This window comes from Aythya ferina (genome assembly GCF_964211825.1).
Source record: "Aythya ferina genome assembly, chromosome: 2".
Taxonomy (NCBI): Eukaryota; Metazoa; Chordata; class Aves; order Anseriformes; family Anatidae; genus Aythya; species Aythya ferina.
The window spans coordinates 96,447,078-96,472,821 of record NC_140297.1 but is presented as its reverse complement, the minus strand read 5'-3'; the positions used below and the strand labels follow the sequence as shown (position 1 = coordinate 96,472,821).

Below are 25,744 nucleotides of genomic sequence, written 5' to 3'. Positions count from 1 at the left end.
CTGTAGCTCTACTTTTAGAGGTATTTGAAGAAATTGACGTTGTTCTGCCACTTTTCAATAAAACATGATGTAGGAGAGTGACTAGAACCTGAACTTTTGCCTTCTTCCCTCTCTGGCAAGGTTCCATAGCTCTGTCCCATTAACTCTTGGAAATCTCTTCTTTAGTTCATGATCAAAGATTGTAGGAATGCAAATGCACAATGTGAGTTTGTGAGAAATACTACTGAAATTCAGGCAGCATTGTTATACTTAGAGGAAGGATGAGGTATTTTCAGGTTTCTTTCACTAGCTGATTCAGACTGCCTTTTGGGTAATCTCATGAATCTTACAGTTGAAATATATTTATTCATAAAAATGGTTTTGAAATTCAGAGGGCAAACTTCACATCCTTACAGATAATTTATTTGAAGATCCCTTAAAGCATTTAGTAGAGAGAAAAAAATGTTTCTCTCTTTACTTTTCTGAGTTCTTGAAAGAGGGTATTGATTTATAAAAGTACTCAGGGAAAAATCTTCAAAACTCATTCCATCTTCCTGCTAGAGGTATTATGGCCCTGTGAAGGGGAAGCAAAGCAAACCAGACTGTCAAAATAGAGCTTTAAAACAACATCTGTATGTTGAGCTTGGCTTATGTAAGAAGATTTTGCTGTGTATGTTTGAGTATGTTTTCCCTGAAATAATTCAGTCTAGCTGAAAAGTGAAGTAAGAAAGTCGAGATAATTTGGGCTTTTTCTAATTCCATGATGATTGTCAGCTGTATGGAGGAGGGAGCTCACATTAGTGACAGCCAGAGAAAAACCGTAAGACTTGGACTTCTGCTACCTATTGTCCTGTTTCTGAACACCACTGAAAAGAGTTTGCCTTCATCCTCTTTGCACCTTCCTTTCAGGTACTTTTATATATTGATGAGATTTCTCCCAAGTCTCCTCTTTGGCTGAACAGCTTTCCCAGCCTTTCCTCACAGGAGGGGTGCTCCAGTCCCTTTGTCATCTTTGTGACCACTGGACTCTCTCCAGTAGCTCCATATCTCTGTTGTACTGAGGAGCCCAGAACTGGTCACAGTACTCTACATGTGGCCTTACCAGCACTGAGTAGAAGGGATGGATCACTTCCTTCAACCTGCTGGCTATGCTTTTTGCCTAATACAGCCCAGAATGCCATTAGCCTTCTTAGCAGCAAGGGCAAACTGCTGAACCACGTTCAACTTGGCATCCACCAGGGCCCCCAGGTCCTTTCAGCATGTGCTGGTACCTGGAGTTGTTCCTCCCTGGGCGCAGGACTTAGCACTTCTCCTTGTTGAACTTCATGAGGTACTTATCAGCCCAGTAGCAGTTACAGACCACTCCAGTCTGTAAAACGGTAGTGTTACAAATGAAAACCTACTAGTAATGGAATTTCTCAAAAGAGAAACTGGACTGTTTGTGTTCCTGTGTTCATACAGAGGTTTCCATCTGCACATACAGTTCTTGATGTATAACACACTTTGAAACTTAGTAATAAACTTAAGAAACATACAGAATATTTCCAGCCCCATAAGTAGCAGTTCTTAACAGCATTGTATCAGAAATTAATTATGGAAATAAATGAAGGCACATCTAGCTTTCTTGCTTGATTTTTACCTGTATTCATTCTTCACATCATCTATAGTTGCATCTACTTTGTCTAATACAAATTATTTACCGTGTTATATTTGGATTGTGTTATTTTTTGTGTACCACTGTCAGCATGATTAACTTAAAAAGCTAAAATAAAATAGATTCAGCTCCTTAAATTCGTATGCTTTCCTGCTTATATATGGAAAGTGTCATAATGTAACATGTTTACACAATGGTGACAAAATCAGAAAGGCCTATTTAGAACCTATCATTGCATTACAATCTTTTGTAACAGGTTATTTTTCCAATTTCAAATAATAAAAGCTGTAAATGTGAAAGACCTCAAAATCCAAAGCTAATTGACTGTATGTGCATGGTAACCAAATACATTTTTATGACCTAACAGGAAATTTTATTCAGTTTCAGAAAACATTAATCCTCCCTGGCCATGAAGATTGGATAAGAGGCATTGAATGGGCAGTGTGTGGTCAGTATGAAAGAAAAAAAGTGGAATACTGGTTTAATAATAGTACTGATATTTTACCACTCCAGCAGGTGTTCTTGATGCACTGTAGTTTTTGAGCTCTTGTGGTTGTGCATTTATTTATTTTTTTGAGATGGTACACAAATATTAAAAATCAAGGTGGAACTTTGTGACTTGTTAAAAACAGGAATTGTTGAACCTATACTGCAACCACCATGTTTCAGTTCTCAAAATTACTACTGCAGTAAGTTTGATACAGAACACACTTATGTTTGCATTCCTCATTTTATTTTGCTTGCTTCAAGCGTGTTTACATAACTGGTGCCTAATGCAAACAAATAGAAAGACAAGTTGCTAAAGTTCCTCAGTATGGCAGTGTCTATATCTGAATGAGGAATAGTTTGCTGCTTCTTCAAAAAGGTTAAAAATAGAGTGAAACTATTTTCTTCTTCCCCTCATGTGTTTTTTTTTTTTTTTTGTGAGAATAGGAGATTAAAAAGAGAACCTATTCAGACATTAACTAATCAAATATTTATTGCAATGGCAAAAATAAAATAGAGCATTAGAGGATGTTACAGTCCTGAAGAAAGAAATGGATTAAAGAAGTTCTTATCAGTATTAGGTTATTCATTGTGGATGTTGGAATTGGGAGAGCGAAGGCCACAAGTAATAGGGAAGCTCATGTATAGTATTACCATGAGACATTTCCCTATCTAATAGGCAGAGAAATGTCTATAGTCAGTAGATTCTAAACAAGTGTAGAGTTTGAAATGGTAGAGTAAGTTGATGTTGAAATAAAATAGCAGTATTTATGGTAAGTGTAAAACGGGAAAAGTGAGGAAAATGCTGTAGTGAAAGTTTGGAAAGATAGTAGTTTAGTCATGGCATTGGTTGCAATGAAAATATGACTCTTTAATTATTGTCATGTTTTTAACCAAATAGATGAAGACCTATTCTTAGCAAGCTGTGCTCAGGATTGTTTGATAAGAATTTGGAAAGTGTGTATGAAATCGAAGGAATCTTCAGAAACTGAAGATTATTCCATAAGACTGAAAGAGAATGTTTTTACTGTTAAAGGTAGGTACCAGCTGTAAAATTCTCATATACAGCTTCTTGTGTATCTGTTAGTGGTTTCGGGGAGGTTATCAAGCTGCTTACCATTTAATTTTTCTTTGTTGTGTTACAAGTATCAGAGACCAGTTTGACTGCATTGTTTTGTTCAGCTGTTAGAAAAAGTAGAGTTACTGTTTTAAAGCAGTGGCTGTATAGAGTTAACAATGTGTTACAAAAATGGTAAAGCAATGAGGGAGCTTAATATCAACCTGTACTGTTACACATATTCCAAATGCAGTACGTAGCCAGGAGATATATTTGTCTGTGGGAGGTATGCTGCTAGGTAGCTCTCCTCCAGTTTAATAACATACTTCTTACTTCCTTTTAAATTCAATACATTAAGAGGAACACTGTTACTTAAACCTCTGGAAAGAATTGGAGACAACAGATAAGTATGTGCAGACTAACTTTGTGGTTTTTTAATGTACTATTTGAGCACACTAATGTCAGGGGGTTGCAATTTTGACATAGCGGGGTAAATTACTAGACAACTTAGGTAATATAATGAGGTTTGTATGATGCGTGTAACAAGTGCTTATGATACTTTCTCCAAATTCTAATGGATCATTATTTTTACAGTTGTTTGGAGATGTAAATATGTCTAAGAATACGGGCAGAGATGATGTCAGAGTTCACTTCAAAATTCTCTGAGAGCTCTATAGGAGTTCTGTGATACCACTTTGAGGCAATAGGCGACATGTTAGTGTCAACATGGTATGCAGGGCTTGCTGCAAAGTACGCTTTCAAGGACCTGTTCAATGTCAATAGGCTGTTGAAATACTGATAGATGATGAAAGTAGTTGCTTTTATCATTGAAGATATCAGAAATGGTCTGTTTTTTTTCTTGACTTTTAGAAAGAAATGTGATTTTCTCTGATTTCTGGTAGATACTGGTACAACATACGCAGTTACTTTGGAGTCTGTGTTGGCTGGTCATGAAAACTGGGTGTATGCAGTTCACTGGCAACCTTCCTTTTCCAAAGGTAAACCAACACTAAACACTGTAGCAGTTATATTAAACATTATACGCATGACTAAAATCACGTGTTTTGTCATTTCATTTGCATGTTCACTTGTCACTGTGGACTATGAGAATGTTTAAATTCTGCAAATAATGTTTTATAGGTAAATGGTATTTTGGCTGAATGTGCCAGTAGCACATCTGCTGTTCATGCTGCACAGGCTCAGTCTGTTGCAAGATGCTGTATTCTACTTGCTTCATTGTAATTGATTTATTACAGGATTAAAAAGAATTCAATTTATAGCTATGAATTAATAGCTGTAATATTTTCTCGTGATATATGTATTTGAAATGTATGTTTTTTTGGAAGGTCAGTATTAACTCAAGAGCGCTCCTTTCTTTTTCTTGGACTACAAAGGAACAAATAGCATCATTCAGAAGATTAATCTCCAGTCTTCCATGCATTAATTTAGCATGCCAGGAATTCCTTGAGTATCACTTTTCTCTAGCTAGCATGTAGCTTTAAGGCATTAACACTGACTCTTGTTGAAAAATTGTTATTTAGTTACTTTAATTTTATATCTTGATCTAGTCTTTATTTTTCTTTTTAAATCCTTAAATTCTGACAGCCTTGTTTGCAGTACTGATTTGCTGGTGCATGTCTGCCTGGTATGTAAGGGATTGAGATTCTTGACTTGATATGTTTGCATCATCAAAAGGCCCCTATGTATTGTTATTGGCAAAGCTGCCTTTTTTTTTTTTTTTTTTTTTTGAGGTGTCTTAGTTGCTGGTGGCAGGTGATTTAACCAGTACAAAGCATAGCTTTGACAGTATGTATACAGCACTTGAACAGTAGAGTGCAATTAGGATGGTAAAATAGCTGTAGTGAAAGACGTGGCACTTGCTTTAGATATGCTGTCTTAGTCTGTTCTCCTCATACAATCTTTTTTTTTATTTATTTTTTTCGGGTGGGAGGAAACGGGGGTACACCAGTACAAGCCAATGCAACATTTTGCCTCTAAATCAAGGTTTAGGCAAAATATAGGCATGCAAATCTTGCATTGCAATCCAAAAACTTTTGTCTTGTTAGACGATGTAGCTTTCCTTACACCATCTTACACCATGCTTCTATGTACATACAGCTTCTTGTGTTCTGTGGTCCTACCGAACCTTGCATTCCCCAAAATAGATTTTCTTGTTCAATAGAGGCAGGCTGAGTGGAGAGACAGATCCAGGGCATTGCTTACAACTTAATATGCAGCAGCTAAGAGATCTGGTGCTGACAATAGATACTGCCTCAGGAGATGCCCACCAACGTCTCTGTTCTGAAGGGCTCCTCAACAGTTATCCTAGGTGTTTCCCCAATGCATGGTGAAACACCTAGCTGCCTAGGGAGTCTCATTGACTTCTGTGAGCTGTCTTTACTGCTGTATTTATTTCAAGGTGCTATAGTCAGCTGAAATCCATTAGTGAATCTAACCCTGAATTTGAAAAAACAGTGAATATTGGCATAGAAATTTTGTTGTTTTAAACTGGAAATCTCCTGGTAAGAACTTTATCTGAAGAAAAGATCCGACCACTTCTATGCGGTCTTGCTGTGAAGCTCTAGCTTTTCTTCCGAATGACATTTTTTCCAACATCTGTTTGGAGTGAATAAACAGTAGAATATGGTTGTTCTCATGTATGTATTTTACACTTCATTTGGGAGATAATGGCTTAAAAAATACAATACCTACTAATGAAGGCCTAGTAAGTAAGCAAGGCCTATTAAGCGTGGCATTTAAGTGCTGCATTGCACATCCCCACTGCTCATCTAATTTCTTAGCATATTTGCATTTCAGTATGAGCAAATTCTTTTAGAAAGCATTCTCATGTTGTAGGGTAATCATTTTTCTTGTACTGTAGGTGGCAGCATACAACAACCAATGAGGATACTGTCTGCATCAATGGACAAAACTGTGATCCTCTGGGAACCTGATAAGGAATCCGGAGTTTGGCTAGAACAGGCAAGTGCCAGTCTTCCTCACAATATATACTGTATTAAAAGTGGCTTTTCAGCATTGTATGCATACTGGAAGAAAAAAAAAACTATAAAATGTTGGGAGAGAAAGGCTTTTTTCTTCTTGGGAGAGAAAAACTTCTTTCTTGCAGAATACTCATTCTGACACTGTTGCAAGTAAAACTATGTTTATCAAAAATGATTTGATGCAGCATAGTTTTTATTGCTTTCTTATTACAATACTGGGGAGATTCTGACAACAGTTTCTGCTCAACTGTCATTCACAGAATAGCAAGTCAGGTGCTATATAGTAACACACACTGTGCACTCAGACAGAAGAGGAAGAAACCACCCTGAAATATTTATAGTTAATCCTTGTGGGAACATGCATCGAAGCACTTTCGCCAGGGCAGCTGACACAGAATTCACAAGCCTTGTTTTATTCACAGTAACTTGTTCATGGGTTGTGACATGAGGTTTTTCTTCCGTTTGAGCTGGATGCTCATGTTTCACTGTATTATTTTGAATGCTGTTCTAATGTGGATCATCTTAAATAAACAAGTAGTACAACCAAATTTATTTAATGCTTTGGTAGGTGTCTTTGGAAAAGCAGATTAACTGAAAACATATAGCAGTATTTCAGCTGAATTTGTTTGTGTAGGGTTATGCCAACCATTGGTTATGACTTCCGATCACAAAGAAAGTCTTAATACTCTCTCGAGGGAAAGAAGAGAATTAGAGTAGTGGATGTAATTCTTCCCCTGTTCCATTGAAAAATCCTTGTGCCTTTCTACTTGAAGTATGAGTTAGTTCATAGTAGAGTGAACATACAGAGAATCTATTTGTTGTCTGCCTAAATTTGCAAGCTTCTAAAAAGCAGTTGTGCTGTAAAGCTTGTGAGTCGTTACTTTCTTTTTAGATTCCATTTGCATTGATTAGACCTCAGACTGAGCAAGATCCCCCTCCTGAGATGTTTAGGAAGGGAGACTACGTGCAGCAGCGGCACGCAGCTTTAATTCCCATGATATTTTGGTGCTCAACTTCGCAGTTACACAAAGTACATTTGAAGAATATTGTATAATGTAAACTCTTGCCTATAACTAAATTTGCATCTCAAGAGATTAGGATGAGTTTATATGAACTGAAGACAATTTTCATGGATATCTCACTTCTGTTCATTAATTCAGGTGCGGGTCGGTGAAGTGGGGGGCAATACCCTTGGATTTTTTGACTGCCAGTTTAGTCCAGATGGTTCAATGATCATTGCTCATGCTTTTCATGGAGCATTTCACCTTTGGAAACAGTCTTCGGTTAATAAGGTACATTATTTATTTGTTGTTATTAGTGCTTAAAAACATTACGTTTGTCACTTTAGTTGAGCTGTATTATTAACAGAAAATATCGAATGTAACAGTGCAGCTTAAAATTAACAATAGAAATGTCCACCCTGTGAATACAGTATTCTGCAGGAGCCCCGCTCCTTCATAGAAGGAAGATTGGAATTACCCAAACTCTAAATCTTACGCCTTCTTGCAGCAACCACAAAGTTGGTGGAGTAAACTGAGTACATCTGTAGCTTTGCTTTGCTCAGAAATAGCATCTAAACCAATAACACTGATTTATTCTAAATTGGAGCAATGAATCGACATTTGTGTCCTTGTAGGCACTCCAAATTCTATTAGAAGTATTTGCTGTTTTCATACGTCCTGTTTGTTTATTTCCCAATAAGGTCTTCATCACTTATTTTGGTTAAAATATGCTAATCAGTCAACTGAAAACTTTTTTGCTTGTTTGGTTAATTTTTATAGAAAGAATGGACTCCAGATGTTGTCATTTCAGGACATTTTAACAGTGTAGAAGATGTGAAGTGGGATCCAGAAGGAGAATTTGTCATCAGCGTTGGATTGGATCAAACTACTAGACTATTTGCTCCATGGAAAAGAAAACATGAGGCAGAGGTATGGTCTTCAAAGACTTTGTGGCATTGTTAAAGAGGTCTTGCCTGTCCTGAGTTTGGAATAAGTATAACTCTTACCTCAAATTTCCCCAAGCCATGATCTCTTCGAAACTGCTTGTGTAGGTGTTTGGTTTTGTCATTCAGTATGTGTTTTCACCTTAAATATACTAGTGGTAAGTTTTAGTTTCATGTGATTTGACTGCTGTTTAATCCTGAATTTGCCTCTGTTTTACCTTCAGTTAGTGTTCTTGTAGGCTTTGGAAAACCAACTTCTGCAATAAGGCAAGAGGAGGAATACCTGTCTGATTCTAATAACCGTTTATTGCCCTCATTTAACGTTTGGCTTAGCACTGTGGCAGGGAATCACAAAGATACTTTTTTTTTTTCCTACCCACATGCTTAATCTAAGCAAACCTCTTACTGTTTTTTTTGTTTGTTTTTGTTTGTTTGTTTGTTTGTTTGTTTGTTTTTTACAGCATTTTGTTTATGAATGTGACTGTTTTATCAGAATGATTACCTGCCACTGAACTGCATTTGGCACCTATGTATGCATCTTTTCAGGAGCAGCTATTCCTGAGTAACTTTATATTAGAGAAGAAGTCTAAAGTTTTGATGTGGGGAAACCCTGTCTGGGAATGCAGAAGTTCCTGTTTCTAGTCAGTCATGCATTTTGGTAGTATTCTACTAGTACAATCTTTTTCTGGCAAGATTGTACTAATGTTCTATTTAGGCAACTGCCAGAAAGTAGAGCGATTGAAATCGCTATGCTATTAGCTGGGGAGGGTAAAGAGTAGCTATTAAAACTCCCTTAACAAAGCTTCTGTAGTGTAGACCAGCATAGGGTGTCTTATGTTTCAGGGAAGAGTGAATTTGGCACCAGTTCCTTGATTTATTTCCAGGCCCTACGTAAGTGGTAGCAATCCCAGCTCAGGTTCTAAGCTTTGCATTGTGTTTGTAGGAAGGGCATCTTCAATTTCCTTCCCTGCCTCTTCCCCTAATCTCCAAGCTGGAGGGTGCGACACCTTTGTGGAAAAGATAGTTTGTTGGATTTGACATACGGAAGCCAAGTCCAGGACTAGCACGTTATGTAAGTTGGCAGCATTCGAAAGAGTTACTGATAGCACATCCTCTGTGACCTACTAAGTACCACTTTTCATTATGTGTACTGTTTAATTTTTTATCGGGAGGAACTGAGGTTTATATGATTTACTTGTGCAGCTGTTCCTGCTGTTCCTGATATTTTTTCACAGAATTTCTAGGTTGGAAGAGACCTCAAGGTCATCGAGTCCAACCTCCAACCTAACGCTAACAGCCTTCCACTAAACCATATCCCTAAGCTCTACATCTAAACGTCTTTTGAAGACTTCCAGGGATGGTGACTCCACCACTTCCCTGGGCAGCCTGTTCCAATGCCTCACAACCCTTTCTGTAAAGAAGTTCTTCCTAACATCTAACCTAAAACTCCCCTGGCTCAACTTAAGCCCATTCCCCCTCGTCCTGTCACCAGGCACGTGGGAGAACAGGCCAACCCCCACCTCGCTACAGCTAAATACAGCTAAATTTTAAAATTAATCAACTAATGTAGCAGAGTGGTGGTAGTCTTCATACCTAAGTGGACTGAATTATTGTACTTCCCCTTCCTGTTCTGACAAAGAGCAATCTTCTGGCTGGATAGACCATGTGAAAAGCCAGGTAGTGCCAACACTTTGTGTCATAGGGTCTGGGAAAAAACGATAGCATCCTGCAGGTGGAGTGAGGTGAAGGGTTGAGGTAGAAATGGGTCATCTGAAGGGGAACGGAGATAACATAAGCTGTTAAAATGCCTGCCTTTCTTTACCATACAGGGTTTAGCATTTGAAAAATTGCAATACCTGATGTTTGTCTTAAGATACAATGGATGTTTCAGGTATCTATGAGAAGTTAGTAATAAAGCTCAGTGTTAAGGATTGTTTTTTTTTTTTTTTTTTAAGAGTGCCAAGAGTTAAATGAGAATTATTATCCCTTTGTAAAATTCCAGATCTGATACTATACTTGGTTCACATACCAGAAATAAGGGATAACAGCTAGCTTCAACTTGTCATGCAAACTTGGACCAGGGTTTTTCTGGATGAAGTCTATTGTACAACTTAGGCAACCCTCCCTTGGTTTTGATGTTTTTTTTCTTTTTTTTTTTCCTGTTTGTTTCGTTCCTATTGTGTGCTGTGTTCTAAAGCATGTGAAGATGCATGTAGTGAAGGGGAAGAAGGGTTATTGTACTGTTATTTTTTTAATCAAATCATGCTCTTGTGAAGAATGAGATTTTATAGGTTTTCTCAAATACTCTATTCATATGGCATGGGAAGTTTTAAAAATGAAACTGAAATGAATTTTTAGTGTGGTATAGGCAGTTTGCAGTAAACATAATGCCTTTCCTTATGTTTGTATATCTAGTATAATGTAAATTCTGTATTTACTGCAGTTTTTCAAACACTTTAATTCTGAAGTACTATAAAGTAATTCAAATTAAGTAACAGCTAGCAGAACTAGAATTAACTCAGAAATGCACACGGTATTGTTCCAACTGAAATACCGCATGTAAGTAGCAGCAAATAATACTTCCTAAAAATCTTTTCACGAAGAATCATTTTTTTCATGTGTAGAATAAACCATTTACATCATTTTTTCTAAAAATCTAACATTCTTTCTTGGCTTTTAGTAAGAAAGGTAAGCAAATGCCTTGGAGCCATTGCAAATGCAGGGACACCATTTACTAATTATAAGAATTGTTTAATGGAAGAATGAGATTTGACTGTATGTGTGCATACATCAGTAGAAGGTTGTATTAACTTTATTTGCTGGTTTTATCAATGCAAAGAGAAGTATTAGTACTTTTTGCAACTCAAAATCTTGCTGCTTCTCTGGTTAAGAATTATACTTTATCTGCATTTTTGTTTATTTAGGTAACCTGGCATGAAATTGCAAGGCCTCAAGTACATGGGTATGACATGCGCTGTCTGGCAATGATTGGCCGGTTTCAGTTCGTATCAGGAGCAGATGAAAAAGTGCTTCGAGTTTTTCGTGCTCCCAAGAATTTTATAGAAAACTTCAGTAACATCACTGGTATTCCAATGGAGAAGCTGTACCCCCAGGTCAGTGTTTCACAGCAATACAAACTTAAGGCAACCCTCTTCTGTGTAGGTAAAAATCAGTGCTCTAGAAAACATAAAATTGCACTAAATTCCATACAAATGCTTTTAATGGTTCTGAAACTTAGCTTTATTTCTCTTTTCCCTTCTGTTGGCTTCCATGTATGTTATTTCAAATGTATTTTTATGGTGTTGTCTTATAAAACAGGTTGTATTTGAAACAAAGCAAGGCCAAGCAATGTCTGAAGATTGTAGACTATTGGTTTAAAAAACAAAAACAAAACAAACACATGACTTGAAAACAAATAATAAGGCCTGAAGATGTACTTCTCCTTAATTTAAGGGCGTAGTAGACTTGTCTAGATGTAATTATTATTGTGTGGTTATGTGTTGTTTTTTATTTCCAAGCAGCTGATTAAAAAAAGCACAAAGCTTTCAGTGTTGTTGTTAGCTGCTATATATAAATATTTATAAAATCCGTATTTGTTCATGCTTTATTTCCTCTTGGCTGTGGAAATTTTCTTGCAAGTCCTTTAGATTTCAGTTCTTAGGCCTATAGCTGTTTTTAGATAAATATGCTTTCACACTCTGTGGAAAGATAAGTCTGCAGCATTGCCATCCTTTGTTTGCTACCCATTAACTTCAAGGTCTACTTTTGTTTTTCTCTGGGTTTTGTAGAGCAGCCCTCATTCAGGGTAGCTACCCCTGTACAGTGCCTTGCATGCTCTTTGCAATTCTGTCTCAAAAGCAAATATTTTCTGGGTAGCTGCTTGTTGGTGGATTAGCCCTCCCATTTCATTTAACAATTGAAATATCTGGGAAAGAAATCTCTTCGTTTTTTAGTAGCAAGAAGTTACGTACGTAGCTATTTATTGCTTTAATTCTACAGGTCTTTGTAAACATTTGTGTTAATGATGTGCAAATAACATTGTTCTGTTATAATGCTGGCAGGTGTCATTATTTTACTTTTATGTAGACTTCCCTTATCAGCTCTTCCTCTGACTGCTATTTTTTGACCCATGATATCCCAAAGTGCTTCACATGGACTCTGTTTAAAGAGGAAGGCTTTACGAGCTCTAATGATATACTCTTAAATAGCTTTGTTGAAATATTTTTATGTGAATGCTTTTTTTCGCTAGTGCGTAAGCTTTTTCTTAATTTAGCTCATGTGCATTCCCCCCGAAAATTTACTTAAAACCAAAAAAGCCAAGATGAATAGGATTTTATTCAGCTTAAATCCATGGACTTGTATTATACCTTGGGTTGTAATAAAGAATCGCTTCTGTTTTAGAAGCCTTAGGTTGGTATGTTTGTATCACACATTGTCTCATCAAATTACGAATGTTTAAATAAGTAACATAGTTTTTCTTAATCTGACACTTAATTTATAAATCCAGTTATGTAAAACAGTCTTTGAACTTTCCAGACCCTTGAACAAAGAGGATTTATAGCTGTTAGATCAAACCCTTTTGCATCTCTACGCAAAGGGCCTCAATCTTATTTACCTTTCTGTTTTTGGGCTTTTCTACCACATCTTTATGGAAATACTTTCTAATTTGTCTTTCCTCTTGGCTCCTCTAAATGGCCATGTGTTCCAGCCACACCTGTTATGTGCTGGATTGTGTTTGAAGTAATAGGCAGAGACACTCATTCCCTGTCCACGTTTCCAAAATGCTTCCTTCTTATTTCACCTCACAGCAGACTGTGCCCAATCTTAATGCATTTAAAACTGCAGTGCTCTCAGTTGTGCACTTATGTGCGTTCTAGGATAAATTAAATTGTGGTAGAAAACCTTTAAGTAGGAATGAAGATGCATGCTTGATGGCAAAACGCTTGTGCTGATGCCTTAGAGAAAGCTTTTTTTCTTCTTTGCAGAGTAGCATTCTTCATTTTGTCTGGGGTGTGCTCTGGATGAGTTGGGAGTGTTTCAAAGTGTCTCCCCTTCTCTCTAGAAAAGTCTCTGTTGTTACCACAGGGATTCATTGACCTGTGCCCTTTAAAACTTGATCCTACATGATAATCTGTGAAACCTCTCTTTTTTTTTTTTTTTTCATTCAGCAATCATCTGAACTTCCAGAAGGTGCAACTGTGCCAGCTTTGGGTTTATCCAATAAAGCTGTTTTTGAAGGTATGGTTAATGAGAAATAATGGTGATGGTGCTTCATGTGTAAAGTTTTTAAAATAATTACTTTAGTGTTTGTCTTTTTGTTAGGTCTATTATTGTGGGCTTGACTGCAAGTGTAGAAGCTAGAAGTAAAGTTGTGCAATGTGCTTATTTGTCTGGCAGCACCTAAATCTGGTGCTTAACAAAAATAACACAAATGAGAATCCTTCCTTGAATCGTCCATTTATCTACTTTTCGTTCCTCCCCTAAACATCCCATAATAAGTCTTGTGCAAACCCCAAATGCTCATTCCCTGCCTTCTAGGACCCACACCCTAGAGGAAGTAACCTCACTCAGTGCTCCCAGGAGCTTCTTTCTCCTTGTCAGTTGATCTGGATGGGTTTCGTCCCCAGGCACTGGGGCTGATTGCCTTCCTGAGATGGACTTGGAAGTGTCTGTAATCCCCAGCCTGCTGTTCTGTTTTCTCTATGCTTCTCCCTCTCCCCTAGATGGGAAGTTGCTTTGTTGTACGTGAAGAAATTCATAAAACGTAATTTGGCAAAACCTATTTTTGCTCTTTCACCTCTTTGAATCTTTCCCCTGACAGAGGGAAATAAAAGTTCCATCTTCTAGAGCATCTTCACGCATACGATAACTAATTTCAACTGATTTCATGTGGCACATCCAGCAGTGGCACTATAAATAGAAAAACTGTCAAATTCTCTCTATTTTCTGTTATTGTCCAGCAAATGCTGTCAGCATTGACGGCTTAGGTTAAAGTGCCTTATAACTCTGTTCCTGCTTACCCTGCAGAAAAATCTTAATGGTGAATGATGATCTCAAATTAGATAAATGCTGATGTATTTTTTTTCAAGTGGGGAAGGCAGGATGGTAGGATGATCTCTCTTCTGCTGAGTTTTCTATACTTTTTTTTTCTTTTTAAATACTGTATTTAAAATGTGCTTTTGGCAAAATGGCACTATTCCCCGTCTTTGTATCTTTTTCTTAAATAATACCTTCAAAGTGAAGGATAGAGCTGAATTTTAACATAACTGAGTAATTTCAGTTACTTTTAGTACTTTTGCCTAAAGCTAAAGGCTAAGTTCTTGGCAGATTTGCTGAAGTTTGCACACTGTAGATAGACTTCTACAAGTATGGCTTTTCATGTAAGCGTCTACATGAAACCTGGAAATTCTTCATTTGTGTCTGAGATTTTTGCTTAAGATTTTCCAGTGCAGAAGGAAAAAAGTTTTAACTTTGGGAAGCACAGTTTCAGCTCCAAGTGACTGATTCTTTCAGATATACCAAAATCTCTTCAGGAATCTCTAAAAGAGACTGTGCCAATGGAGAGGTCAGTCCCATACTCAAATCGGTCCAAAGGCTGTTATTTTAATATATATATTTTGTCTTCTCAGTCTCATGTCCATTAAAATAACTAGATTCAAATATTTGTATTATTGTAGCTCTGCAAGTAGAGAAACCTAATTTCAAATTTTAGAAACTTATTTAGATTTTAGAAATAATAGAGGGTTTTCAGTTGTATAATACGTGCTCATATTTTCCACTGTGTCGAGTATGTGCTCTACAGCTAATAAAGTCCTTGTTTTGAATAGGAGATATGCCTGTTCAACCAGCTGAAGATGAAGAAACTTTTAATACCATTTCGAATCAGTATCCTGAGATTTATTTTCAACCTTTGATCCTTACAGGTATGAGATTAATTTAGATTTTATGAAATAGAGAATGAGATTCATTGGATGTTAGCTTTGAAGCATTATTTAGCTGATTTTAGATTATCTAGTACCAGATTTTGAATGTCTTACAAATGTCTTTTAGAACCTCCCCCAGAGGATCACTTGCTGCAGAATACCTTATGGCCTGAAATTCAGAAGCTGTAAGTTTTCTTTTTTCTTTTACTTTTTTTTTTTCTAGAAAACTATTGTAACATTGATTTGATTTAGTCTGATCTTACAGCTCTGCCTGACTTACTACCTGATTTGACTTCATGCAGTGTATACCTTGTTAAATAAATACATGAATCCAAAAGTTAGGAAACTGGAGAAAATGGCAGTTGGACCTTGTGTGTCTCAAAACTGTGTTTCACTAGTTGTACACATTAATTTTTTCATGTTTTAACACAAAGCTATTCTTCTTTTGAATTTGTAATAGTCAGAGTTGTTGTCCCTTTAGGTTTTTGTCTTTTGGAGGTCTGTGTAAGGCACAGGTCCCTGTTTTTCCCTCCTTGTGCCAAGATAATAGTAACTTCTGTAGTCTGCTATAGGGACCTATTGCACATTTCTGTGGTCTTATCTGTGCTCTGGAATATGATAGGCTCTTTGTGTGGTGTAACCTTGGTTTATGTCTGTCTGCTCGGTGCTTAAACCTTGGCCACACTGAAGGTCTCACAGTGTAAAGAATTTTCTGCTTCATGGCAGACTGCAGATCAAATCTGTATTTCTGGTATGGATGTAGTGCTGTTGCTAAAGGTTGAAGTATCAAATAAGGAGCTTTCACCTAGAGGCTAACAGAGTTATAAGGTGCAATAGCAGAAGAATATAAGAATATAAGAAGCAGCAGCTGAAACAGGCTGTGGCTAGTGGTGGAGCAAAGAGGTGAATGTTGAGTAAGATGTTTACAGACACAGTTTGGGTATTGAATGTTGTCAGGGTAGGTTATGGATTGCAAAGGTAATAGGTCACGCCAATAACTGTTCTGAGGTGGCAGGGTTTTAGAATTCATCTGCTGCTTTGTTTCTTCTTTTCTGAGATTCACCTAAAGTAGTGATTTTATAACAATTTGCAAGCAAAGATTTGTAACCTGGTTGTTCATTCAGGATCTCAGTAACATGAATTGCAGTCTTCAAAGTTCTCATACTTGTAGGCCTCAACCAGAAGAGTTGGTTTTAGCTATGTGTTGCTGCCTCTAGCCTTTACCAGCTTAATCAATTTTTTTTTTCTTGTCTGGCTGTTGCTCATATCAGTTCTTTGAACCTCTCAGTGTGGTTGCAAGTGGCAGTGCTAGGGAGTTGAGAGGCACTTGGAGGGGAAATGCAAAAAGGCTTTTCAACTGTAGCTTTTTCAAGACTGTTTTAAGTGAGTTTAGTTAGCAATGCTGCTCTGGAAGCAGAGATGTGAATAGGAAACTGAATATTTATATGTACTGGGAAGGATTCTTATTTCTGATCTTGATTCTACAGCACAAAAGCATGAAGCATTTGAAGCTCTTACAGGTTTACTTATGTGAATCTCCTGAAACACTGGTCATGGGCAGAAACAAAAATGTTGAGCCTTTGCTGATAACTACATTTACCTTTATGCATTATCAGATTCATTACTTTATTTGGAAGGAAAATTATTAAAAAAAAAAATAAATGGGGGGGATGACAGTCTCTGCAAATTGCTTTCATTTGACCAAGTAGGAGGTTTTGTAGGAGGTCAGCTTTACCTTCAACTGGGCATTTAATCTTCTTTGAATACTTTTAAACACTTCTACTGCCAGGGAAGCTGGCCAAAATTAGACTGTATCTGTACATTTTATAATTACCAATTGTTCTGTTATATGGCTCTCCTGTTCATGCTGTGGCCGCTAATGTGGCCACTTACATAAGTAGTGAAAAGGGGACAAGGCAAAAATTTTTCTTCATTTGCCTTTGACAGTTCTCAACATCTAATACGGTATTAATCCTTGATACTCTGTTACAGGAATACTGGCTATCAACTCTTCTATTCTCCATTCAGTAAGATATCCTATATTTTATGATTGTCTTCAGGTGACTGATCTAAGCAGTTTTTCCTCTGTTTTTAGAGAAACTGCTAATGATAGCAATTCCTTTGTGCAAGGGAAACAAGATGTGGAGCGTCTATAGACTTTCAATTTTTTTTTCCTCAGGATAATCTTGAAAGAAGTAACATGAAATCACATAATGCAGATTTCAGGTTGCCATAGCAGCAGAAAAACAGCATGAGGAACTGACTTGCTAAAAATAGCTTGTTTGTTATTGACATTTGTGTATTCCCAGCTATAACTCAACACCAGATTTTGAAGGATTAGTGTTTGGTGTTGATAACTGGTTGAGTGGGTTTTAGTATGAAAAACTTGATGAATTTTTTACATAATCTGATAACTTTAAAATAAAAATATGATAAATCCTGTGAGAGTATGCTAATCTTTATCCGCTTGGAAAATTACCATAGAGTGTTTATATGCAGTGTGTACATCTCGTATAATACCCTGGGAAGTCTTGAGAGATCCTTTGCAACAGTAGAAAATTACAGTAATCATTCATCTGGAAACTTTGAATGTCCAGTCAACTTACCTGTGCATAAAAAACATTGTGAATTACGCACTGCTAGGGCAAAATCGCTTGTGGCTGGAAGTGTCACTTCATTATTCATTCATGCAGTTGCTCCTCTCTCTGTTTGGAAGCTTTGCTGTGCTGTGTTACATAAGGGAGAGATCAGATTTGAATATGTGGGGGTGGAGGAAGGGGCTGTACTGGGGCTTCTGTACTTGCAATCTTTGTCTTTAATGAAGTCACACTTCGGTGATCTCTGATGCGTGTTATAGTTCAGTTTGTTATTTATGTATTTGCTTGGGGGCGGGGGTTGTGTTGCCTTCAGCCTTCCAGGGATCGCGTGAAACTAAATGGCGCAAACTGTCACTTGTTCACGGCGTTGCCTTAAGCTTTGGGGATTGGTCTGGGGGAGTGAAGCTGTGGCTGATGATGTCCAACCATCGTAGCAGTGGGAGGCTTCTTCCTCTCCTCTCTTCCTTTTCATCTCTTCCCCCGGTTTGCAGGGTTCTGCCCTCAAGGGTAAGGAGACAACGCTGTTCTGATTTAGCTCTACAGAGGTGGACAGTTCTCAGAATGACTTCCTCGGTCAGCAGCGTTGCAAAGACGTCGTTACGTGGGATTGATGTTCATGGGATTTTACTTGCAGCCAAAACAGCCATCTGTTTAAAAGACAAATTACTGTCTGTATCTGTTGAACTGAATCCAGAAGAGTAGCTGCTGGATGTATCCCACAGACAGACTCCCACATTCGTGTCTGAAGTTTGGGCATGCACTGCCTTTTTATGAAGAGTAACCGTGCCCAGGCTGTCTGGGGGGAGAGGGACGGGTGGCTGTGCTTAATTGGAATGTTAATTTGCAAATCTGATTGTGTCTTATAATGATGAAGTTACGTGCTTCTTCTCACCCTGCCACCAGTAGGAGTTTTATCATAATGCTTGCCTTTAAGACAGATTTCTGGAGACTACTGTGTATTGAAAACCCGTGAAAGTCCGGTTCCTTGAACAGAAAAAAAAAAAACAACAACACGTTTCTTCCATGAAAAGTATACTTTCAATGAATTTCAGTGAAGGAAAAATAAACCGTGGAATAGCTTGTGAAACAAGTCCGCAGTTGCTTTGCTTTTATGTCATGTAACGTAGTATTGCAGGACATTTAACAGTAACATTTTGAGCTTCTGCACACCACTTTGCTCTTGTTAAATAGAGGCATTAAAATCTAATCTTTCTCCTTAAAAGAAAATAAGACCTAAGATAACATCTTTTTGCAAAGTCACATGAGCAGGACTATCATAGGTCAGACCAAGAGCCTATATAGATCAGTGTTATCTCCAGTAAAGACAGTGGCAGTAGGAGATGCTGTTTGCAGGGGTGTAGGAGTACTACTTAGTGCTGTCTTCCAAAGAAGGAGAGGACAGCTACATGTAAGCAGGCATCCAAAGTTGTTCTCTGGGGTGTTCTCCCAGCTTAGCTGTTTTCAGTCCAGGAGTTTCTCAAGCTGAACACGCATTTTTGTCTTGTTTCAACAACACTCACTTGTCTTCTCTTCCATACACTTGTGTAGGCCTGCTTGAACCAGTGGCAAATTGCAACTCTCTTGATACCCTGCCTCACAGAGGTCAGCAAGTGTGAAGAAACCTCTTAGCTATTTTTGGTAATAAAAAAAACAACAAAAACTTGGTTTCCCATCCAACCCATGTGTTTTTTTTGCAGATCAGCTTTGTTACCTGTCATATTCTTCAGGCAGAGGAAGTCTAGCCTACTTGATTGCTGCCTGTGCAGAAGTAATAAACAATCTCTGAGTATAAGGCCATGGGGAGAAATAACCAGGTTCTGGTGCCTCTGTACTTGATGACACTGAAGACAGTGTCCTGAGGTCATCTTTGTTCAAAAATGATGTTGGAAAAGCTAGAAAAGACGGAGGAGACTCCCTTTGAGACTGACCACATACAAAGGTCATTTACCTTTGTTCACAGGGATTTCTGTATTATTCCTTACATATTTGTGTAAGTGAGTTGCATGGTCTAGATCTCATCCTAGAATTGTTATACCTTTGCTCAGAACAGAAAAGGCAATGCTTCCCTAGGTGCTAGAAAGCAAAGCCTCTCTGTAGGAACTAGTATTTAGCTGATATTTTTCTACTGTTTCTAGATGTTCCCAATTTTACTCTGCTTCCAGCCTGTTTTGTGACTAATGGCAATTTGTTAGCCTGTGTTGTTTTTCTGTTTATTAGTTAACCCCCAATCCAAATACGTGACGTTCCAAAATAATTTGTGTACAAATCTTTGTGAAGCCTTTTTTTTTTTTTTTTTTTTTTTTTTTTTTTTACAGCTTTCTTCTGATGTGATTCTTGTCCTCTAATTCAGAAATCTTTCAGTATTTCACAGAGCAGGCATCCTTTAGCTGAGTCTTTGCAGTGTATTTACTTTATGATCTTCAAATATGTGGCTTCTGATTTTTATCAGTAACGTTAAAATTGCTTTACAAGAAAATAAAAATGCATTAAATGCTGTCATTGTCTACTTTGTTAATCATTGCAGTAGTGTCTGCATTGCTGGTGCTTTAGGATTGTGGAATGGGCTGGAGAGATTGTTCTGTAGACAGAAGCATGAAAGAATTTATGCAGATGTTTGAATTGAATGCAGAGCATTATTAAGAATTATTTCAGATGCAGTACAGAAAGTGGTGGGATGCTCCTGGTTTATACCTTTCTTTTTTGCAAGGGGATTGAAATTAACATAAAAGCCTCGATGCATATTACAAACAGGACTGTGATGTGTTAAATATCTTTTCACATTTATTTCAGATACGGACATGGATATGAAATATTTTGTGTTGCTTGCAATAATTCAAACACTTTAATTGCCTCAGCATGTAAGGTAAGAAAAGATTCTAGCACCATCTAGTGAAAAGTGCTGTCATATTTCTTGGGCTGAAAGAGCAGGTGTCAGAATTCAGTTTGAGCTGAATCTGCTCTGAATATGAAAGATTTTGTGTAAGTAACTTTCCTTGCAAAGGTGAGAATGAATACAGAAACTGTATTATTCATAAATGATATGTAGTTCATTTGAAGATATTAGCTGAATTCTAACAAATAGAGGTATAAAACATTTTTCATTGATACATTGTCAACTCTGATAGAAAGTAGTGAAGCAAAGTTTTGCAGAGGAAACACTCCAACTCTGTGGTAAACCTTAAAGTAAGCCCCTTAATATCTTAGTATGTTGAGACGTGTGATTTTTATATTTGCTCTCTTTAATTCTCACTGACATTTTTTTAAAGGCTTCCAAAAAAGAACATGCAGCAATTATTTTGTGGAGCACTACTTCTTGGAAGAAACTACAGAGTTTGTCATTTCACAATCTGACTGTTACTCAGCTGGCATTTTCTCCTAATGACCAATTTTTATTAGCAGTTTCTAGAGACAGGAATTGGTCACTGTGGAGGAAACAGGACTCATCAGAGTCAGGTAAGATGTGTGAAATAGATATATTCATTTGAAAACTCTAAGATTTGTTCAACATTTTGGGCTTAAAATATTTGAAAGAGACTTATTAAATAAATAAATAAATAAATGGACATTTTCCTTACAACTTTTAAGAATTAATAGTGGTATAAGTTCCTGTGTCTTTAGGAACAGCAATTAATGTTGTATAGAAAAGCTAGAAAATGTAGAAAAGGATATAATCAGGCAGTAAATGACATTTAATTGATGGACATAATGAAGTCTGCTGTTTGTCCTCCTGCCTTCTGCTGGTGATTGTGCACTTCTGATTTACTGAAATCAAGTATACGTGCCAGAGTGTAATGTCTGAATTTCATACTGGTATTCTACCATGCAAAACCTTTGCTTTGGTGTTCTGTGCAGGCTAGGCTGGAAGGTTCATAATTATACTGGTGTCCGGCATAGCGCTGCCTTTTCCCTTTTTACAGGGCACGACACTTTGAGACTCTTGACAGGATTAATTTCTGTCTTTGGTGTGGGTTTCTGATAATCCTACACAATTGATTAATTTGACTAGGGCTGGCTCTGTCTATAAAATAGAGCAGACAGTAAAGATTCCATTTACTTTGTCATTAGGACTTTCAGCCTTGTGAAATCATGAGGAGGTTGCCATTGAACACTTAAATGGATTCCTTGAACAGATGTTTGCGCTTAAACGATTATCATTGCCCTGTTGACTTACAAGAGCCCAGTAGTCTTTATGCGCCACTAAGGTTACTGAGCTCTGTAGAGTTTTTCTAGAGACTTGACAATGAGTTTTGGCCCCATCAGACTGTGTCTGGTTGTGTTCTGGCTTGAGATTTGTTCTATTCAAGCTTCTATTCTAAAGCCTGACATATTGTTCACAGTAGTTACTTAATCTTTTGGGTTAAGGAGTACAAATTCATATAAGAAGTAAGTAGAGGAAACCGTCTTTTCATCTGTTCATTGATAAATTCTCTGTCTACAAGGAATATTGTTATAGGTATAAAGCAAAACTGCTTCAATTGTCATCCCAACAAGTGGTTAGTCAACATCTATGTTCCAAAATGACAGTCCTTTCTACTTAGGAAAAGCTTTCCTATTTAGTGATCTGCTAATCAGATTTATTGCCTGATTATATGTATAGCGAAATGGCAACCTGTCTCTTTGGGAACAGATTAATCTTTAGGATTGGATCATAATGATTTGAGTTCTTGGGGCTTTACTGGTAAATAGTAACTGTAATGAGATCGGGGAGGGGTTATATGTGTACACGTGGTAAAAATTACTCTATACTAAGGCTTTTGAAATCAGTGTTCTTATTAAAATCTTCCAAAGAACGTCGATGTCTTATGCTTGGAATTCATTGCTTTTGAAACAGATAAGTGTGTAAAAGGTACTGTTCCCACTGTTTTTGTGCTGTAAGGGCTGACTGTTATGGTCTTAAACCAGTAATAATTAGGGTTGTGTGATTAATGTACTCCCAATTGCTTTAAAGATGAGTGGAAATAAAAATATTTTAATTTTAATTTTTAAAGATGAGTGTCCAAATATTCCTGCAGTCCTCACTATACTAAATGAGGGTAACAGTTACTTTCAATAAGCAAAGTAGTTGAAGCAAGGGTTTTCTCCTCTGTGTGTTTTATTCCAGGCCCGGTTTTCAGTTGCTGTGCATACACAGACAAAAATACAGCTGTTCACAGTCGAATCATTTGGTCCTGTGATTGGACACCAGATAGCAAGTATTTTGTTACTGGCAGTCGAGACAAAAAGGTAATTAATATAAAAAGAATGTTATAAGCCCAGAATTATTTAAAATATATTTTAGATTAGCAAATACCATGTTCTCATGGGCCCATAGTTTATAAACACAAAAAGCTTGTAGTGTGTGTTATCATAGAGATCATGGAAACTTTCATATGCTAAATAAAGTGCTTGAATATGTATGTACAAGACAACGGTCAGTTGATTGGACTTCCTCCTATCTTAACTTCACACAGTAAGATAAGCATATGTCACATAACTCTTACAGGTCTCTACTTAAGTTTTTCTGATTTTTTTTTTTGTAGTAGAATCTGTGTTTGTTATTAGTATATTTAATACAATCAAGCAGACTTCCTAAAAGTTGGATTTTCATGGATAGAAATTGTGACTGTTTTACTGGTCATCCCCTTTGTTCTGTGCTCTGAGAGCATTTTAACTACGTAATTCCTTAATTCTTTTGTGAATGCATTTACAAAAAGAATAATGTGAAACTTCCTAGATGATTCTCTTTCTAACAGGTCATTATCTGGGGCCAGTGTGATTTATCTATGTCTGCTGAAGGGAATATGCTGGATTCAGTCAAGCCTTGTTCAACCGTACTGGATGCCAAGGATTCTGTTACAGCTGTTAGCATCAGCCACGTGCTAACTCCTGATGGAAGGTATTGCTGTTTTCTATAATACCATTTTACACTTAACTTGAAATTAGTATTCATGTTTTTCTCCCTTTAGTCAATTTTCTGTGGCTAAACAGCTCCTAAAATTTAGCTGTCAAATATTCTGACCGTTCTTTGACTGCATTAACTTTTCTTTCTGCTTTCCTGGTACCAGTAATTTCTCCAAACAGCGTAACAAGAAAGGGAGGGGAGGGCAAGGGGGAAGGGCTAGTGCATCTGAAACATTCATTCTTCTTACAATATTGACTGGTCTGATGCTGCAATAACCTCATTATGAGTGTTGTACTTTTTTATTCTAAACAGAATAATATTTTGCAGATTTCTGCTTTCTTCATTTTTATGAAGAAGCTCTGATTTAAACTTCTTTCATGAAAAACTGTCTTATTGAATTGAAGGGCAAGGTGCAACACACCATCTTTGAGTGCTAGGTCTTTCTAGCTTGCTTTAGAGCTAGCTTTGCTGAACTGCCTACTGTAATCTCTTAGAAATAATGTGTTTGTTCTCTTGATAGGTATATTGTTGCAGTAGGCTTAGAGAATGGGAAGATTATCTTGTACACGTGGAAGCAGAGTGGGCAAGAACCAGCACTAGCTGATTGGACTAAGTGCGTTGAGATGGATAACAGGTATGTCTTTTGAAGTAACTTAGCAGCAAGGAAGTGTTCCTGTTGAGACTGATAGTGCTGGAGTTCTCTTCTTATATCATAAAATGATATGAAACTGCTTTATTTTTGTATCAGATATTGTTATCCTTCTAGGAAAAGACTGATCTCTGAAAGCTTACAGATGTTTTTATCAAAACACAGGAGAAAAAACAAAAAACAAAAACAAACAAAACAACAACAACAACAAAAACACACAAGGAGGGAAGTTAAACTCCAAAATACTTCATGCTGTGTAAATGGTCTGAGAAATATTACCCCTTCATTGGCTTAAAGCTCCATTTAAAAAAAAGAAAATGTTGTTAACCATAAAATAAGATGATAGAAAACACTGAAGTGGGAAGAAAGATTCACTGTCGATGTACATCAGTAAAACATTTTGGAGTGGATGACAGAAAGTTTTCTTGAGCAGTTTCTAGCAGAAACCAAAGGAACGTTAAGCTATATGTGGTGCTGCTATGGTGACAGCTAGAGAAACTCTGTGGAGACTTTGAATATTTCATTTGGAGCATTTTCCTAGATTCTTTTTAGCAGCTGGCATTGATAGTACCAGAAATGAAAGTTGATGGTGACTTTGGCCTGTGTGTACTTGAAGTGAATTCAAAAGAGACACCAAGTGACAGGAAGTTGCAGACAAAAAGCCAGAAATCTGTCATATCTCAATAAATGAGGTACTAGACCTGCAGCTTAATGTGGTAAAACTTGAAATCAATAGCTGTTTAAATTATTGATGAGTGAGAGGATAAAATGTCACTGGTATTCGAGGCCCTACTTATTTTAAGAATTTAATACTCGCTGGTTGTCACAAGTCAGTTTTTTCTCAGTTGGTAGTGTTAAGAGTACTAATTATATAAATGTTGATGTTTACAGTCACATACCCAACTGTGCTTGACATTTTGCAGTTATGTATGGATTTCTTTTTGTTGCAGCCAAAGTCACGCTCTTGCTGTGAAACGTTTGTGTTGGAGACATCATGAGGGCAGAGCTGGACATAATGATCAGAAAAACAGTGAATGGTTGCAGCTTGCAAGTTGTGGAGCTGATCACTGTGTTAAAATATTCAACGTCAACAGATTTGCTCTTTAGAAAAAACAGCAGGCCTCTGTGCAAAATGGGTTCACAACATTTTATTTCAACTTTGTTTAACCATATTGATTTTTGAATTCTGTTTTCTGCCATGGAAAGTGAAACATCCGAAATATAACTTATTAAAGCATTTTTCACAATTGTTTAAAATGCCAACTATTTTTCTAATTTTGTAGTTTCAGGAAATGTGAAGTATTTTATATAGTTTGGTTGGGTGAGTATCCTGGAACTCAGAGAGAGGAGGTGGGCTGGGGCACAGAAGAACAATAATGAGATGGCTCTGTTCACTGTGACTCTGGGGTTGATGGGAAGCTGCTAGTATTTGGGTTCTGCTGTGCTTGGGGTTATAAGGAGTACTGAATTGTTCTGAACACCTTATTCCTGTTAAATGCAACTGTTGGTTAGCCTGCCAGTGCTGACACTGTGTTTAAGCATCTGTAGTTAACCAGAGATAAGAATTATAC

At 37.2% G+C, this 25,744-nt stretch overlaps 1 protein-coding gene across 1 annotated transcript in view; it reads left to right on the top strand.

The window, feature by feature from the left end:
• The window catches only part of ELP2 (elongator acetyltransferase complex subunit 2), a 32,945-nt gene extending 7,515 nt beyond the window's left edge, over positions 1-25,430 (top strand). Inside the window, exons 7-22 of the mRNA XM_084508380.1 lie at positions 2,015-2,081; positions 3,021-3,155; positions 4,079-4,174; positions 6,058-6,158; positions 7,339-7,470; positions 7,960-8,109; positions 11,048-11,236; positions 13,292-13,361; positions 14,951-15,046; positions 15,174-15,231; positions 20,434-20,506; positions 20,910-21,096; positions 22,745-22,866; positions 23,376-23,518; positions 24,045-24,158; positions 25,124-25,430. Of these exons, the coding sequence (XP_084364506.1) occupies positions 2,015-2,081; positions 3,021-3,155; positions 4,079-4,174; positions 6,058-6,158; positions 7,339-7,470; positions 7,960-8,109; positions 11,048-11,236; positions 13,292-13,361; positions 14,951-15,046; positions 15,174-15,231; positions 20,434-20,506; positions 20,910-21,096; positions 22,745-22,866; positions 23,376-23,518; positions 24,045-24,158; positions 25,124-25,280 (1,890 nt within the window). The 3' untranslated portion in view covers positions 25,281-25,430. The remainder of the gene's footprint in view (positions 1-2,014; positions 2,082-3,020; positions 3,156-4,078; positions 4,175-6,057; positions 6,159-7,338; positions 7,471-7,959; positions 8,110-11,047; positions 11,237-13,291; positions 13,362-14,950; positions 15,047-15,173; positions 15,232-20,433; positions 20,507-20,909; positions 21,097-22,744; positions 22,867-23,375; positions 23,519-24,044; positions 24,159-25,123) is intronic.
• Positions 25,431-25,744: the final 314 nt, after the last annotated feature.